Here is a 16865-nt window from a genome sequence, read left to right on the forward strand (position 1 = left end):
GGTGCCAACCTGGCCACAGACTATCTGAACTGGCAGAGCAGGCTCAAAGTCTCATTGAACATCGAAATCTACAGCACAGTACAGGCCCTTCAGCCCACAGTGTTGTGCCAACCTGATAACCTACTTCACCAACTGCCTCGAATTTCCCTGATGTTTAACGCACCATTTTTCTCAGTTCCATGCACTTATCTAAAAGTCTCTTAAATGATTCTGCTGTTCCTGCCTCCACCACCACTGCCGGCAGCACATTCCATGCACCCACCACTCTCTGTGTGATGTACTTACCTCACATCCCTTCTGTACTTGATCCCAAGCACCTTAAATCTAAACCCCTGGTGTTAGCCATTTCAGTTCTAGGGATAAAATCCCCTGGCCATCCACATAATCAATGCCTCTCATCACTCTGATTACCATGTACACCTCCATCAGGTCACACCTCATCCTCCATTCAAGTTCACTCAACCTATCCTCGTAAGACAAGCTCTCCAATTTAGGAAACATCCTGGTAAATTTCCTCTCCCCTCTCCTCAACATGAGTGCTGTGATGTTTTAATTTCCAGTAAAAATAGATGGGATGCCTTCTAAAACTGGTTTTACATGATAAATTTGTAACAGCAAAAGATGGAAGGGACAATGTGGACACCATCACCAACACATTCCCTCCTACAACTTGATGGAGGAGTAGGGGAGGCAGGAAGAATCTGCAGTCACCACGTCTGCTCTGACACTTGCCAAGATCATGGCTGATTTGGTATCTCAACTCCAACTTGCTTGCCTGATATCCTTTCATAACCTGTCAGACTCAGTCTTGAACTGACAGGAAGATTCTAATCTTCTGAACAAAGGAATTTCTCTGCTCTATCTCAGTCCTAAATAGTCAACCTCTTGTAATGCAACGGCTTACTCTGTTTTTATCGTCCATCCTCGGGAATTTAGATTGGAAGAAGTTGGTGGAAGCAGAAACGGAGCATTGGGCTGAGCACAGATAGATATAGATAAGTGCAAGTAGTCCAATAAATACAGCAAGAAGGTGTTGAGGCAATGGGTTTGTTTCTATGCTTAATGACTCAAGAAGAAAATAAACAGGAAGAGCAGAAGGCCTTAAGATCACGGTTGATCTTTGTTTTCTGCATTAGCCCCATATTCTTCATTTCCTTTTCTATTTAACAACCTGTCCCCGACTTGAGCATGCTCAACAACTGGGTCCCCAGAGAATAGAGGATTTCAAAAATTCACCATCTTCGGGAGAAAGAATGTCCTCTCATGTCTGACCTGAATGAGCAAACCCTTCTTTTGATCATCGTTCCAGCCACAACATCTAGCAGAACAGTAGCGCTCATCGATCTCCGTAGAAGTGGCCATTTTCTATCGTCTCTTGTTTATGGATTAGTTCGGATGATCCTGTTGCTGTTTGATGGTCTGCAGTTTTGTTAATGCTGTACAATTTTGCAGTAGTATTTCTTGAATCCTTTGGAGATTTCCATTTCAAATAAAGGAGGAAATGAATTTATCCAGAGAGGTGAAAAAGTATTTTGGAAGAAATAAAGCAATAGTCTGAAACAAATAAAGAAATCTTGGTAATGTATTCAACTTGACTACATTTATTTTGCCCATAGTGACAGGAGCAAATTGCTCCGATTTCACCTGGTCACTTAAGGTTAGTACATTGGAGGATGTGCCTGTGATATTTACTTGAAATCTGATTGACTAAACTGAAAATCGAGGTCTGATTGGTTAAGTTGGGGTAACATTCACTTTTTTGAAGATTAAATTTTCACCTGTAAAAGAGCCAAACTCCTCCAGAATTGATAGATTGGAGGGAAATGCTTCTCTGTGGGTCTTTTACAAACAACAGCAGGTCATCAGTGTATAGTGGAACTCTTTTCCAGTCCATTTCAGATAATACCTTTAAAAATAGGAGAAGATTGTAACATTACTGATAATGGTTCGATTGCAATGGCAAAAATAAGATGAGATTGGGGACACCTTTGTCGAGTACCATGTTCCAGTGCAAAATAATCAGTGACTATTGTGTGAACGGATGCTTGAGGTGCAGTGTATAGAATGCGAATCCAGGAGATAAACTTGTTACCATATCCAAATTTCTTTAATACTGCAAAAAAATACTTACACTCTACCCTATCAAAGGCTTTTTCAGCATTTAATGAAATTACAACTTCTGGAGACTTTGTCAAGTGCCCCTTCCCTCCTCTCCCCACCTTGTTATTCAGGCACCTGCCTGCTTTTTGCTCATACCTTGACAGGCCTGAAACGTTGATAATATATCCTTTCCTCCTATGGATGCTGTGGGACCTGCTGAATTTCTCCAGCATTTTTGTGTTTTTACTACAATCACAGCCTCTGCAGATTTTCCTGTTTCATTCCAATAATCACGCTGTAACGTGTTGGATGCTGTCGACCAAACAGTCATTGCAGATTAAAGGGAGCTAATATTTCACATTGGTGATGTGTTTCAAAAGTCAAAGTATGAAGGCAATAATTTGCAAGAACACATTAATTGCTATTCCTGGTTTCATTTTTCTGCTCTTAGAGTGACCTCTCAACCGCTGAAAGCACCAACTATCATTTGGCCAATATCTTTGACTTCACGGTGGACGACATTCAGAGTCTGAAAAGGTGCGTGAGTTCCCCTCTTTGGGAATTGTTGGGGAAGAGGCATGTGGAAAGTGCAGAAAGCAGGGCCAAATGCCCAGAAACTGGCTGTCCTGAGACAACTGCGAGGGGCCCGATTCTTGCCTCTGTGTCAAACAGATGCTGCAGAGATCTCTGTAAATAGCAGGTACACACACAACAGCGACCGTGGCAACACAGTGGTCAAGATACCTGTGTGGTAATCCAGAGGACTGGACTGATAATCCAAAACCCTGAGTCCCACCGTGGCAGTAGTGGAATTTAAATTCGGATCATAATTTTGAATATTGACAGCTAGTTTTAGTAAGGGTGAGCACGCAAAAAGAAAATCACTGATTGCTGTGATAAAGCCATCTGGTTCACAAATGTAGTTTACACGAAAATGCTGGAGAAATTCAGAAAGTCAAGCAGCAGGCCCGAAATGTTGGCTCTGTATCTTTATCACATAAAGAATGCTGCTTGACTTTCTCTGATTCTCCAGCATTTTTGTGTCGTGGAAGGTGTACTAAGAGATCTAATATACAAGTATTTGGATAGCCCAAGACTGATTAGAGATAGCCAACACGGCTTTGTGCATGGTAGGTCATGTTTAACCAATCTTGTAGAGTTTTTCAAGGAGGTTACCAGGAACATTAATGGAGGAAAGGCTGTGGATGTTGACTACATGGTCTTCAGTAAGGCCTTTGAGGTCCCATGTGGGAGGTTAGTCAGGAAGGTTAAGACACTCAGTATTCATGGTGAAGTAGTGAACTGGATTCTATAATGGCTATACAGAAGAAGCCAGAGAATAGTGGTTGATGATTACTTCTCAGACTGGAGGCCTGTGACTAGTGGTGAGCCTCAAGTATTGGTGTTGGGACCATTGTTGTTTGTCATCCATATCAATGATCTGGATGATAATGTGGTAAATTGGATCAGCAAGTTTGCAGATGACACAAAGATTGGAGGCATTGTGGACAGCGAAGATGGTTTTCAAAGCTTGTAGAGGGATCTGACCAGTGGAAAAATGGACTGAAAAATGGCAGATGGAATTTAACGCAGACAATTTTAGAAGGACAAACCAAGGTGGGACATACATGGTAAATGGTAGGGCACTGAGGAGTGCGGTAGGACAGAGGGATCTGGGAATACAGATACATAATTCCCTGAAAGTGGAGTCACAGGTAGATAGGGTTGTAAAGAGAGCTTTTGGCATATTGGCCGTCATCAATCAAAGTATTGAGTATAAGAGTTGGGATGTTATGGTAAAGTTGTACAAGACATTGGTGAGGCCAAATTTGGAGCATTGTGTGCAGTTTTCGTCACCTAACTACAGGAAAGATATCAATGTGATAGAAAGAGTGCAGAGAAGATTTAATAAGATGGTACCCGGATTTCAGGAACTGAATTCCAGGGAAAGATTAAACAGGTTAGGACTTTATTCCCTGGAGCATAGAAGAATGAGGGGAGATTTTTAGAGGTATTTAAAATTACGTGGTATTGATGAACTATCAATTACCACAAAAGATTGAGGTTGTGAAACTGATAGGCTTTTATTAACTATAGACTGGAGCAGCAACCAACCTCATCATCGACTGATCATGGCAGGAAGAGTGGGGAGCATGCAAAGGGGTAATGGGTAGGATCAGTCTCAGGAGGCATGTCCAGCTGGCAGTAACCAATCACAGTGTAACAGTGGTTTACCACAGATATAGACAGAGTAAATGCAACTAGGCTTTTTCCACTGAGGTTAGGTGAGATGCAAACCTGAGGATATGGGTTAATGGTGAAAATGGAAAAGTTTAGGGGTAAGGATGAGATCAGCGCAATAGTGAGAGATGATATATGATCTAAGGAACAGAATGTTAAGTCCTTTTGGGTAGAGATGAAGAATAGTGAAAGGAAAAAAAATCATTGGTGGGGGTTGTCTATCACCCACCAAATAACAATAGCTCAGTGGCACAGGCAATTAACCGAGAGATAGCTGAAACCTGTAAGAATGGAACGGCAGTTGTCATGGGGACTTTAAAATGGGAACGGTGATAGGGATGTGAAGGGAGGTGAGGGCCTCGATAAAATAATTGTGGCAAAAGAGATAGTGATAAGCAACTAATGGGACTGGAGGCAGACAAATTCCCTGGTCCTGATGGGATGCATCCCAGGGTACTGAGGGAAATGACAGGAGTTATAGTCGATGCTTTAGTAGTCATTTATCAAACTTTTCTGGATTCTGGAGAGGTCCCTGCAGATTGGAAGACTGCAAATGTCACGCCACTTTTTAAAAAGGGATGTAGGCAGAAGACCGGTAACTATGACCAGTTAGCTTAATGTCTGTAGTTGGGGACAATGCTTGAAGCTGTCATTAAGGATGAAATAGCAAGACATTTAGAATGAAGGGGTTCCATCAGGCAGATGCAATGTGGATTCAGAAAGGGCAGGTCTTGTTTGACAAACTTGCTGGAGTTCTTTGAGGATCTAATGGGTTCGGTTGATAGAGAGGAACAGGTTGATGTTGTATATTTGGATTTCCAGAAGGCGTTTGATAAGGTGCCGCACAAGAGACTTATCAATAAGATACAGATGAATGGAGCTGTGGGAAGTATATTGGCGTGGATTGAGGATTGGTTAACTGACTGAAGGCAGAGAGTCAGGATTGGCAGACAGTAGTAAGTGGGGTGCCACAAGGGTTGGCACTGGGCGCACAGCTGTTCACCATTTACATTGATGACTTGGAAGAGGGGACAGAGTGCAGTGTAGACAAGTTTGCAGATGATACTAAATTGAGTGGAAAAGCAAATTGTACAGAAGATGTGAAGAGGCTGCTGAAGGATATAGTTAAGTTAGGTGAATGGGCGAAGGTTTGCCAGATGTTAGTAAATGCAAGGTCATCTACTTTGGTACGATAAATAGAAGAGCAGATTATTATTTAAATAGTGAAAAATTGCAGCGTTCTGTAGTGCAGAAGGACTTGGGAGTGCTTATACATGAATCGCTGAAAGTTGGGTTGTAGGTACAACAGGTTATTAAGAAGCAAATGGAATGTTGGCCATCATCGCTAGAGGAATTGAATTTAAGAACAAGGAGGTCATGCTGCAACTGTACAAGGTACAAGGTGAGGCCGCACCTGGAGTACTGTGCACAGTTCTGGTCTCCATACTTGAGGAAGGCCTTGGAAGCAGTCTAGAGGAGGTTCACCAGGTTGATCCCAGAGATGAGGGGGTTGATCTACGAGGAGAGACTAAATCGCCTGGGATTATACTCACTCAAATTCAGAAGAATAAGAGGAAATCTTATAGAAACATATAAAATTATGAAAGGGATAGATAAGATAGAGGCAGGAAAATTGTTTTCACTGGTAAGTCAGACCTGAACTAGGGGACACAGCCTCAAGATTCAAGGGAGTAGATTTAAAATGGAGATGAGGAAAAACTGTTTTTCCCAGAGAGCAGTGAATCAGTGGAATTTTCTGCCCCAGGAAGCATTCATTAAACATATTTAAGGTTCAGTTAGATTCTTAATTAAAAAAGGAATTAAGGGATATGGGGAAAAGGCAGGTAGGTGGAGTTGAGTCAATGATCAGATCAACCATGATCTTATTGGATTTTGGAGCAGACTCGATGGGCCGGATGGGCTACTCCTGCTTCTATTTCTTATGTTCTTGTGTGACTTCACTCAGAGAGTGTGGAACCAGCTACCAGCTGAAGTGGGGTATGCGGGCTCAATTTTAACATTTAAGAAACATTTGGACAGGTACATGGATGTGAGGGGTATAGAGGGACTAGGTAGAATAATATTTTAGAACAGGCTTGAAAAGCTGAAGAGCCTTCATTTTGTGCTGTAATGTTCTATGGTTCTAGTCTGCAGACTTTATTGTTTAACTATTGGTTCATTGAAGTTCCCTGCAGGAAGTAATCTGCAATCTTTAATTTGTCTGACCTTATGTGAAGTTATGCCCCCTCCTCACCCACACACACACTCCCCCAGAGTGACCCTTAAATCACCTTCAAGCCATTTGATTTATTTTTAGATGTGAAACAAATGCTGACATTGCCCACCATACCCAGATCCTGACAATAGCCCCAGAGAGAGGCTGGGCCCTGAGCACCTGACTATCTTGCCATCACTGACCATAGAAAGCCACAGGCCGCTCTGATTATTTCCTCACCATCTTTCCCTTCTTCTCCAGTTTTAGTGATCGCTCTGAGGGGAACTTCAGCTCTGACCTCGATTCAACAGACGCAGCCAGTACGTCTGGATCTGCCTCAACAAGCTTGTCTGGGGACTCTCGGTAAGAGACAAACTTCAGCACACATTTTCATATCTGTTTGCAAATATTTGTTTAATTTGCTTCTAATTAGAGAAAAGTTTAATCTCACAGTGATGATTCCCACTGTAAGTTAAGAATGCATTGTTGGGGGGGGAGGGATATTCAAAAGACTCTTTAGCATACGGATGTAAGAAAAATAGCGGGTTATGAGTGTGAGGTCGGGAAGGATTAGATTGTTGTGGAGTAGGTTCACATGGGTTGGCACAGCTTCATGGCCGAAGAACATGTGCTGGAATATTATATGTTCCATTACAGTGGAACCTGGGAACTCATTGACACACTACACCATCTTTACTCTGCTTGTGGATTATTTTCTTGTCCACAGGAAGACCCTGGGGAGCCGTAAAAGGAAGGCACCACTGGAATATTCGTTAAATGCCAAAAACAGTTGTAAGGAAATCACCTTCACGCGAACAGCTAATGGAGTGGGTCAGGCGGAGCAATCAATGGATGATAACTATTTGAATGTTCACACCTTCAACAGCATGAGTGATGATGAAACCTCCCTGTCCAATCTTAAATCCTCCATCACAAATTATTTTGGGGCTGCTGGCAGACTGGCTTGCGGTGAGAAGTTCCAGGTCCTTGCCCGCAGGGTGACCCTGGATGGTCGTGTGCAGTACCTTGTTGAATGGGAAGGTTCCACTCCATACTGAGTGGCCAATGGGAGCTCCATCTGGTAACCATTGGGTCACAGTGCTGCAGAGCCCAGACTGGACTGGACTCCAAACTGTCTCTTGTACCTGTTATAAGGTGAATGTTAGCTGCTGTGTAACCACCATGCTTAGAAGAAAGAGATATTTAATCGAAGATTTGAGATCTCCTTATGCACTTGCATTTAAAAAAAATTGGACAGAACAGGCTTTCTGCTGCTAGTTCTAGCTAGTGTTAATTAATATCCAGTGCCATCAAGATGTGCATTTGCCATCAAGATGTGCATTTGCCATGAATGACTGGCTTTAACCAGCTGTGCACCGAACTTGCATTCATCTACTGAGTCCAATCGAATGTGGAGTTAAACAGCCAGGATCTAACATCTTGACAAAGGGGACTCTCCAGCCTGTGTGGGCCTCGTCTTCTTTACTTATGTGTCTTGTTTCTCTTTTGGATTTCATTGCAGTGGTTGACAAGGTGACTTGCATCTGCAATTTAAAGTGGGTTCTGTGCGTTAGAGATGGAAGACAGAAAGTTTCATTTTTTCCAGGTGACTGACGTGGTGAATGTGGTATAAGCAGAGTGTGTTCTTTGCAGATTTCAAAAGCAAAGCCTGAGATTGCAGTGATCGGAAATAGATGCTGTATCCTGAGAATGTTTCATTGTAATGTGAGGAGAGGCCTCACAAAGTGGATCTTATGGGCTCCAGTGCATCTGTTGCACATTTACCTCTGCTTTAATTTAATCTGTTTCTGCGTACAGCTCAGCTTTAGAGTTAGAATCCCACCAGGTCTTCACATAGCCAGTTCAGAGTGATCAAAGTGCAGCTAGCTTTTGAGAGATTAGCCTCAGCTGCTCAAACTCTTCTATTGGCCAGCTTTATGAAAAGATTTTAAATTTGCCAAATGCCAACGACCTTGTTGATTGTCTTGAGCGATAACTGAGAGGACGAAATGATTCTCAGTGTAGTTGCTGCCCCAGGTCCCTTCTCTTTCCTGGGTGCCAACCACGTCTCCAGAAACTTTCAAAGCGGGGAGTGCACTGAAAGAAAGCTTAAGACAATGTGAAGTGATGAATTTTGAGCCTGCTGTTCTTGCTGTGTGGATCTGCTTTTTTTTAAAGCACATTTCACACCTGTTATAATATTTGTCCTTTGATAACTGGCTTAACATCCAAAGTAAACCTGCTCATTTTTGCTGCCTTGCAGTGGGGTGGTGTGCTGGTCACACTATAGGTGCCTGTTTTTATAAAATTCATTGTTGTTTTCATTCAGCGCTTAAAAGATTTCCTCTTGCTCCTGTTCGTTACGAGGCACTTAACTTCAGTGGGGAGTTCTGGTAGACTTGTGCTCTTCTGTTTTTACCTCATTTGTCCTGCACTTTCATATCTTATTAACCTAAGGCAGAGGCGTGATGTATTGGAGAGAATAATTTAATTTGGAAGAGAGCATCCCAATCTAAATAAAAAATGAATCTGGTATGTGTGGTATCTTCACCAATCCTCTTTCTGGAAAGTGACAAAACAGTTAACTGCCCTTTGATCAAGTGAATGTTGTCAGAATATCTTCCTCGGGATGGCATGACAGGACACACTCAAACTGTGTTGGGACAAGGGCATAGGCTGGCAGTCAGGAGCCTGACCTGAGATTTTGCATGTAATTCACCTGTGTTAGGTGAGACCAGTGAATACCAAAGGTGTTTTATTTTTACTGAGAGAAATGTAGTTCTCTGATTTATTCCTTGTGCAAGGATTATTCATTTAAAATTTGTTCCTAAAAATACTGGAGACTTGATCTAATGATTAAGTTGTTCTTGAACATTCTTTATATTGTGTTTCATGAAGACCGATCAACTACCTTGCTTTAAAAAAAGTGGTCCAATATTCTAAGTGAAATTTTCACAGGTGCAATACTAAGATAATTATGAATATTGGCTCCTTAAATCAGCTCCCCTACCCAAAAACTCATGACTTTTAGTTTTAGGAGACGTTCTCCTCAGCTCATCTATTGCTCAATTCCTAATCAGTGTCTAAATCATTTCCTGATACACTCCTCACTGGCCCCATAAACCTGGACCCCATCCTGTCCAGTGCCAAGACCTGTTTAGCCATCGCCTATGGTCCTGTCAGAGGTTTTAAGCAAGACCTTGATTTCAAGATGTTCATCAAACCCTTCTGTGGCCTCTCCTCCTGCCCTCCGAGGTATGTCTGCCCCTCCAATTCTTGCCTCTTGACAATCCCCACTTTAACACTTCTTCCTATGATTTTTTTCTGGATGCTGAGTGACCTGCTAAGTTTCTCCAGCACCTTTATATACTGCACTTGTACCAAAGCCCTGAATTACCTTCATCTTTCTCCCCTCCCTCTCTTTCCTCCTTTATGTTCCTCCTCAAAAGCATCCCTTTGACCAATCCTTTGCCTACTTTCCCCACACAAGGTCAAATTTTGTTTGTGACCAATCCTACAAGGTAGCATAGGGTGTTTTAGTCTGATTCTGTAAAGGGTTACTCTTGTTTCAATTTTATGTAAAGAAGAGATTACAAAAATGCCAGTCAATCAAATGGATACAAAGAGGAGAAAATAAGCTTGGTCAGTCATGGATTAGAACAGGAGGGCATTTTGGGTAGCAATGCCCAATTTGGTTCTCTTTAAGTTGGGTGTAGTCTAACCCTCTCCGCCAATTCAATACTGTCAGTGGATGATAGTCAAAATCTATTGGGAACCTGTTCATATCAGACCTGAACCCATCCCAAGACCAAGGAAATTTGCAAACCCAACCTTCAATGGAAGCACGATAACGTCACCATTGAATGTCCTCAGTCCCATTTAAAGGCAGGAAGCCTACATTCACTTCACCAAGAACCTCAGGGTCCAAATTGTCACAAACATTATCCCTATGAAAAACCCTTCAGCCACTTCTTCTTTCTTCCTGTCCAACTCACCAGCTCTCCATTCCGAAGACCAAGTCCCATTTCTTCAGATCTGAATGCTACCTTCAATGAATTCTGTACCCAGTTCTGGACTGGATAATTCCATTCCAAGATTTATCCTTCATCTGAGAGACACTCAGAACAGGTGTGCTGCCACCATCCACAAAACTCTGAGTCATGCCAACTCCAGCACAGGGAGCTTCTGAAAGGACCAGACCAGTCAGTCAGATCCTGCTGGCCTTAACTGCATTGCAGCTAAAATTGAATCTCATTCTCAAAGGGTTTAATGGACATTTAAGATTCAGGGAATCTCATGAAGTGGCTCTGAATGTTATCTTTAAACTTGCACAGATGATGGGGTAAAAGCTGGACTGTACTTTGCCCATCCTTGGGTGAAAGAGAGGTCAAACATTCTGTAGTCTCACTGGTCAGTCAGCTCTTCAAGGCTAGGCATCCTTATCGATCGACTGAATAGCAGTTGAGTCCTTTCAAATAAAACAGAGGCTCTGTTTCTAGCACCCTGGGCAGAAATGAGTCATTTGTTCTCCCCAAATATTTAAAGAGCTGCTACATTCTCGTGTCCAGCCACAGAATGTATTTTTTAACTATACTAAAATGTTGCTGTGTCGAGCTGGTCTACCCCACGCTTCTTGCTCCCAAACCAAAGTGTGGACTAGAGCTGCCACTTGCCCTCCTTCCTCCAGCTCATGCCCAAGATTTTCCTTAAAGGTGATTTGTCAAAGAAAGCCGCCTGTTGTTATCTATTCAGATTGGGTGACCAACCTGCTGAGGATCTGACAGCAGTTCACCCACGTTATATAAATAGGCTCGAGCCCTCATTTAGAGACAACTTCAGCATGAATAAGCATTTACCTTGCACTGCTGGGTGTTGGAGTCAAAGAAATGCCATACTCACTTATTCTGAAAACAGAGGTGGAAATTCATTCTTGGTTGCAAGCACTAAACAATAACCCCAATGAATGTAGGGTGCATCCATCTTCCAAAACTGTTCCATTGATTTTTTTTTTGCATTGGAAATTTCCTTGAAAAGAATTCAAATTGCAAGCAGAAATAATAGCTGAGAAAGCATTCCTGAGGTGGCAGTATGCAAAGACTTGCTGTGCTTTAGAATCAAGTTTGCCTAACATTTACAGATTGTTTTTATATTTCATCAACTTTTGCACACTGATAGGTTCACAACCTGATTTTGAAAAAGTTTTCAGACATTCAAGGTTGAAAGGCATACATTTATATATTTCCATTTACATATCTTTCAGTACATTCCAAAGTTCCTCACATCCACTGACGCCCTTTAGTGGTGTTGAGCTGGCCGGGGAAACAAAAATGAGAGGACACAGTCTCAAGATTCGAGGAAGTAGATTTAGGACAGAGATGAGGAAAAATAGTTTTTCCCAGAGAGTAGTGAATGTTTGGAATTCTCTATCCAGGGAAGTGGTTGAGGCTGCTTCATTAGACATATTTAAAATTCAGTTAGATAAATTTTTACATGATAGAGTAATTAGGGGATATGGGGAGAAGGCAGGTAGGTGGAGTTAGGTCATAAATTAGATCAGCCATGATCTTATTGAATGGCGGAGCAGGCTCGATGGGCCATTTTTGGCCTACTTCTGTTCCTACTTCCTATGTTCCTATGTAATGTGGCACCCCATTTGCACACCTCACTATAGTCCTGTAAACAGCAATGCCAACATAACCAAATATGAAGATTTTTTTTTAATGAGGTTGATCACTCAAACACTCTCCTGCCCCACTTCAAAATTGCCCCATGGGATCTTTGACAAACATTTGAAAGAATGGAGAAGGTTTTAGTTTCATATCTCATCCACTGACGGCACTCCCTCAGTATTAAACAGGAGTGTCAGCCTAGATCCTTGTAAAAAGGGACTTAACAATACAACCTTGATCTTCAAGTCTTTGGTGGAAGTTGTCTGAAGATGTACTATAACTGTGGTACTGCACCATATCATTAACCATGAACTTGGTACTCCCACACCCTCCCTAAATATCTGATCAACCTCGAAGTTAGAAATTTCTGAAAAGACAATCTTTGTACAAATGTTACCTGCACTATGTGATCTGCATAACCACTGGAGGTTAACAGTGTTACTTTAACTTTGTACAATTTCATGCAAGTACCCCTATGTAATTACTCTTGTAACAGAACATATATTCACCACTATGCAGTTCAATATTCTTTCCTGTATTACTCAGCTTTGCAAAGCAATTGGCAATAAATCTGAGGGATAAGTTGTTGTCTGCTATTTTCTCCTTCATAATTTTTCGATGACTTTTACAGAATGGATTTCAAAGAAGTTATGACTGATGCTAGAATTTAAAACTTCCAGGTGTTTCCACGTGAGAAACACAAGAACTGCGGATGCTGGAATATTTGCAAACAAGGAGATGCTGGAGGAACTCAGCGGGCTGGGCAATACCCATGGATAGAAGTGGTCAGTCCACATTTTGGGTAGGGGCCCTTTAATGAGGGTACATGAAGGGGGGACAGAAACTGTGGAGGGGCAGAGGTGATAGGGTGTTGGACAGAAGTGGGGAGGGAGAGTAGGATAGAGATGGAAGTTAGAATAGATGTAGGAGAAGAAAAAATGGAAACAGTGGAACCTGAAAGAGGTCAGGGATACATAAATGTAGATCAGTTGATGTTAGGTTTAAGGCTCTTCGGGAGGAAGATGTTGTCCCTTAAGTTTGCGTTTGTCCTCACCTTGACTGGATGAGGCCAAGGACAGACATGTCTGTGGGAATGCTGCAAGAAATCGAATGGGAGTTCAAGCATAGACCTTAACATGTCTTTTTTTGCAATGGAAGTATTTTGATCAAAGATGATCTGAAGAGAAATTATTTTTCGCAGACATTATACATTAAATGTTCAATGTGGTTTAAAGTAAAACACACTACGCTGGAGAAATGCAGTAGTCAAACAGCGTACTTTATATCGCAAAGATAAAGATACATAATCAACGTTGAGCTCTTCATCAAGATATGGAAAAATATTGGACCATGGTCCCAAAGGCAGGAGGTAATAGTTGGATAAGGAAGGGAGGGAATACCAGCAAAAGGGGGAGGAGGGATGGTTCTGTAAAAAGAGAGGGAAGGGGGTAGAGATCTGAAGGAAAGAAGACAAGGGAAAAGGAAAGGGAGGGAGAAAGGAGAGTAGGTTAGTATAAACCAGAGAAGTCGATGTTAATACTATCAGATTGGAGAGTACCCAGATGGAAAATCAGGTATTGTTCCCCCAATTTATGGATGGTTGGATGGTCTTGGTGGAATAGTACATGAGGCCATGGACAGACGTGTGAGTATGGGAGAGGGAAGCAGATGAGGGTGAGTATGACGGGGGGGTGCTGCCACTGGTGTGGACAGAGTGAAGGTGCTCAGTGAAACAATCTCCCATGCTGTGCCCAGTCTCTCTGATGTAGAGAAGGCCACAAAAGGATCTACGGATGCAGTAAATCCCTCCCGCAGATACTCAAGTGATGTGTTGTTTCACTTGAAAGGCCTGTTTGAGGCCCTGAATGGTGGTAAGGGAGGAGGTGTGGGTGCAAGTGTGGTACCTCCTATGGCCACAGGGAAAGGTGTCGGTGGAGGCAATGGTGGGGAGGAATGAGTGCATGAAGGGGTCACAGAAGTTGTGGTTCCTACAGAAGGCAGAGAGGGGAGGAGAGGGAAGATGTGTCTGGTAGTGAGATCATGTAAGTGGCAGAAATTACAGAATAATGTGTTGGATGTGGAGGCTGGTAATGTGGTAGGTAAGGAAAGGGGAATCTGTTGCGTCTGGGGGCAGAGGGGGCCATGAGATCATGAAGCAGCCCTGATGTAGACATCAATATAATGGACAAGTTGAGGGTCTTTGCTTGTGTAGGTTTGCAGCATGGTTTACTTTAAAAAGCCCACAAACTGGCAAGTGTAGATGAAGGAAGTGAGATGAGTTAAAGGAGAAATTATCAAGAGGGAGAAAGGAGAGTGGAGGAGGGTGACTGGTTGGATCTCTTGTCAAGAAAGAAACAAAATGATTTGAGACCTCTGTATGGGGGATGGCGGTGTAAAAGGAATGGAGATCCATTGTGAAAATGAGGTGGTCCAATTCAGGAAATTTGAAGTTTTTGAAGAGATGGAGGGCATGTGAGGTATCGCGGATGTAGGTGGGGACGGGTTGGACCAGGGGAGAAAAGATAAGAATCAAGGTGAGATTCTACTAGTTTGATGGGACATTAGCAAGTGGAAACAATGGGTCTGCTCGGATGGTTGGGTTTATGTTTCATGTGTAAAAGGTAGAACTGGGCAGTGCAGGGATTGGAGACAATGAGGTTGGTGGCTGTGGGAGGGAGGTGACCAGAGGTGATGAGGTTGGAGATGGTGCTGAGATGGTGGCTTGATGTGCTGTGGTGAGGTCCTGTGAAAGGGGCGGATAGAAGGAGGTGTCTGGCTTTGGCAAAGTAGAGGTCAGTATGCCAGACCACAATAACACCATCCTTGTCTGTGGGCTTGATAGTGGTTTTCTGGGAAACTGGTGTACAATTTGCCATCATTGTATTGGAGATACCTGTTGCCCAGAGAGCAGAAGATTCCTTGACTAAGTTGATAGATCTTGGTTCTAATGAAATGTTTCCCACTCCTAGGAAGGGAGAGCAAAGCTTCAAAACCAGCCCTAGTAAATTCCAAGTTTCATAATGAAAACGGCAAGTGCCAGAAACCCTCAGTAGATGGAGCAGCACCAGTGGGTGACAATGTAAGTTGGTGTCTCAGGTCAAGCTGAAACATTGATACAATTTGCTTCTCTCCACAGACGCTACCTGACCTGCTGAATATTTTGAGCATTTGCTGTTTTTATTTTCATCTTCCATACAACCTGCTTCAAGCCTCTGCTCTCAAAGCCCCTTCGTTTCTCTTGCTGGTTACAATATCGCAAAACATTGCCCAAACTTGTGGGTGCATACTGGTTAAGATTCTAGACCAATTATTCAGAGGTGAACACTGAAGATTCAGAAATGTATGTTCAGATCCCAACATAATAGTGAAGAAATTTAAACCCACTTACTCAAATCTTTCCATTAAGCCAGTTTTATGGAATGACTAGATTGCTGCAAAAGCACGCCTGGCTCTCTCTGAAGAGAAGGAGGTTTACTGATGTTCCTTGGCCAATTGATGATAAGAGCCACCACACTATGGATCATTGTTACCTGCCCCCTGAGATAGTCCAGGAAGGTACCCAGGATAATTATTGCCAGCCTTTCTCATCCTTTGAACAGAAAACAAACCTAACCCTACAGCAGCTGCCTTCTGACACAGGAATGACGATTGGAATATTGGTGCTACTCAGTGAGACCACCCTGATGAGAGTTTTACACGGCAAATGATAATGATGCAGTGGCAGTTGTGCAAGAGCAAATGTGGATCTGGTGGGCACACATCAAGCTCTAATTGAATTTTTATTGCCACATGTGAGTATCTTTGTTTTGCCAGCTATCCAAGCAGGTTACCTTATACTTAACTGCAGAAGGTAGTTCAATGGTGTGGTGTGATCAAGAGTGCAGGGTACAGCATTACAAGACAGAGTGCAGGGAGTAGGAAAAAAAACAGTTAAAGCAGTGGAAGAGCATCATATTAAACCCACAAGAGGTTCATTTGAGAATCCGATAACGGTAGAAAAGAATCTGTCCTTGATTCTGGATGTTTTGTGTTTTCAACTCAAGTATCTTCTGCCCAACAGAATGACCCCCTCTGCCCTTCTTGTCTGTGCCAAACTATTTTTTTGCCTAGCCTCACTGACCTGCACCCAGTCCTAGCCCTCCATACCTCTCCCATCCACGCACCTGTCCAAATTCCTCTTGAATGTTAAAACTGATCCCGCATTCACCACCTCAGCTGGCAGCTTGTTCCACACTCCCACCGCTCCCTGCATGAAGAAGTTCCCTTTCATGCACTCGAGGCCGATGTGCATTTACAATACTTCACTCTAAGCACCTTCTCTTTGAATGGGTACTTTATCAATTTAAAATTACGGCGTGTTAACACAATGCTTGGTCTGACTTCTGTTCACAGATGGAAGCACAACTACGGATAGCAACTCGGCCGATTCAGCTGAAATGCATTTGTGTGAATTCAGCCCCTCAAGAGTAGAATCAATGTGATAGTTGACCCATAAATTAACATAAAAAATGGTCTGAGGAATTTGACTTTTACACGAGTAGGTGAAAGGGGAATGTTAACAGATTTCCTCACATAGCTCGAGATATAGACTGTCAGTGGAGGGGAGCCTCACCTATGTGACGGTCTGAACCATGTTCACA

The 16865-nt window shown here is 42.7% G+C and overlaps 1 protein-coding gene across 2 annotated transcripts in view; it reads left to right on the forward strand.

Moving 5' to 3' along the window:
* Positions 1 to 12807, forward strand: part of phf19 (PHD finger protein 19) — a 60015-nt gene extending 47208 nt beyond the window's left edge. For both annotated transcript variants that reach the window (XM_069887613.1, XM_069887603.1), the window contains 3 exons: positions 2552 to 2637; positions 6818 to 6919; positions 7284 to 12807. In XM_069887613.1, coding sequence (XP_069743714.1) covers positions 2552 to 2637; positions 6818 to 6919; positions 7284 to 7614 — 519 coding nt within the window. In that variant the 3' untranslated portion in view covers positions 7615 to 12807. The remainder of the gene's footprint in view (positions 1 to 2551; positions 2638 to 6817; positions 6920 to 7283) is intronic.
* Positions 12808 to 16865: the final 4058 nt, after the last annotated feature.

Source organism: Narcine bancroftii, chromosome 1 (genome assembly GCF_036971445.1).
Source record: "Narcine bancroftii isolate sNarBan1 chromosome 1, sNarBan1.hap1, whole genome shotgun sequence".
Taxonomy (NCBI): domain Eukaryota; kingdom Metazoa; phylum Chordata; class Chondrichthyes; order Torpediniformes; family Narcinidae; genus Narcine; species Narcine bancroftii.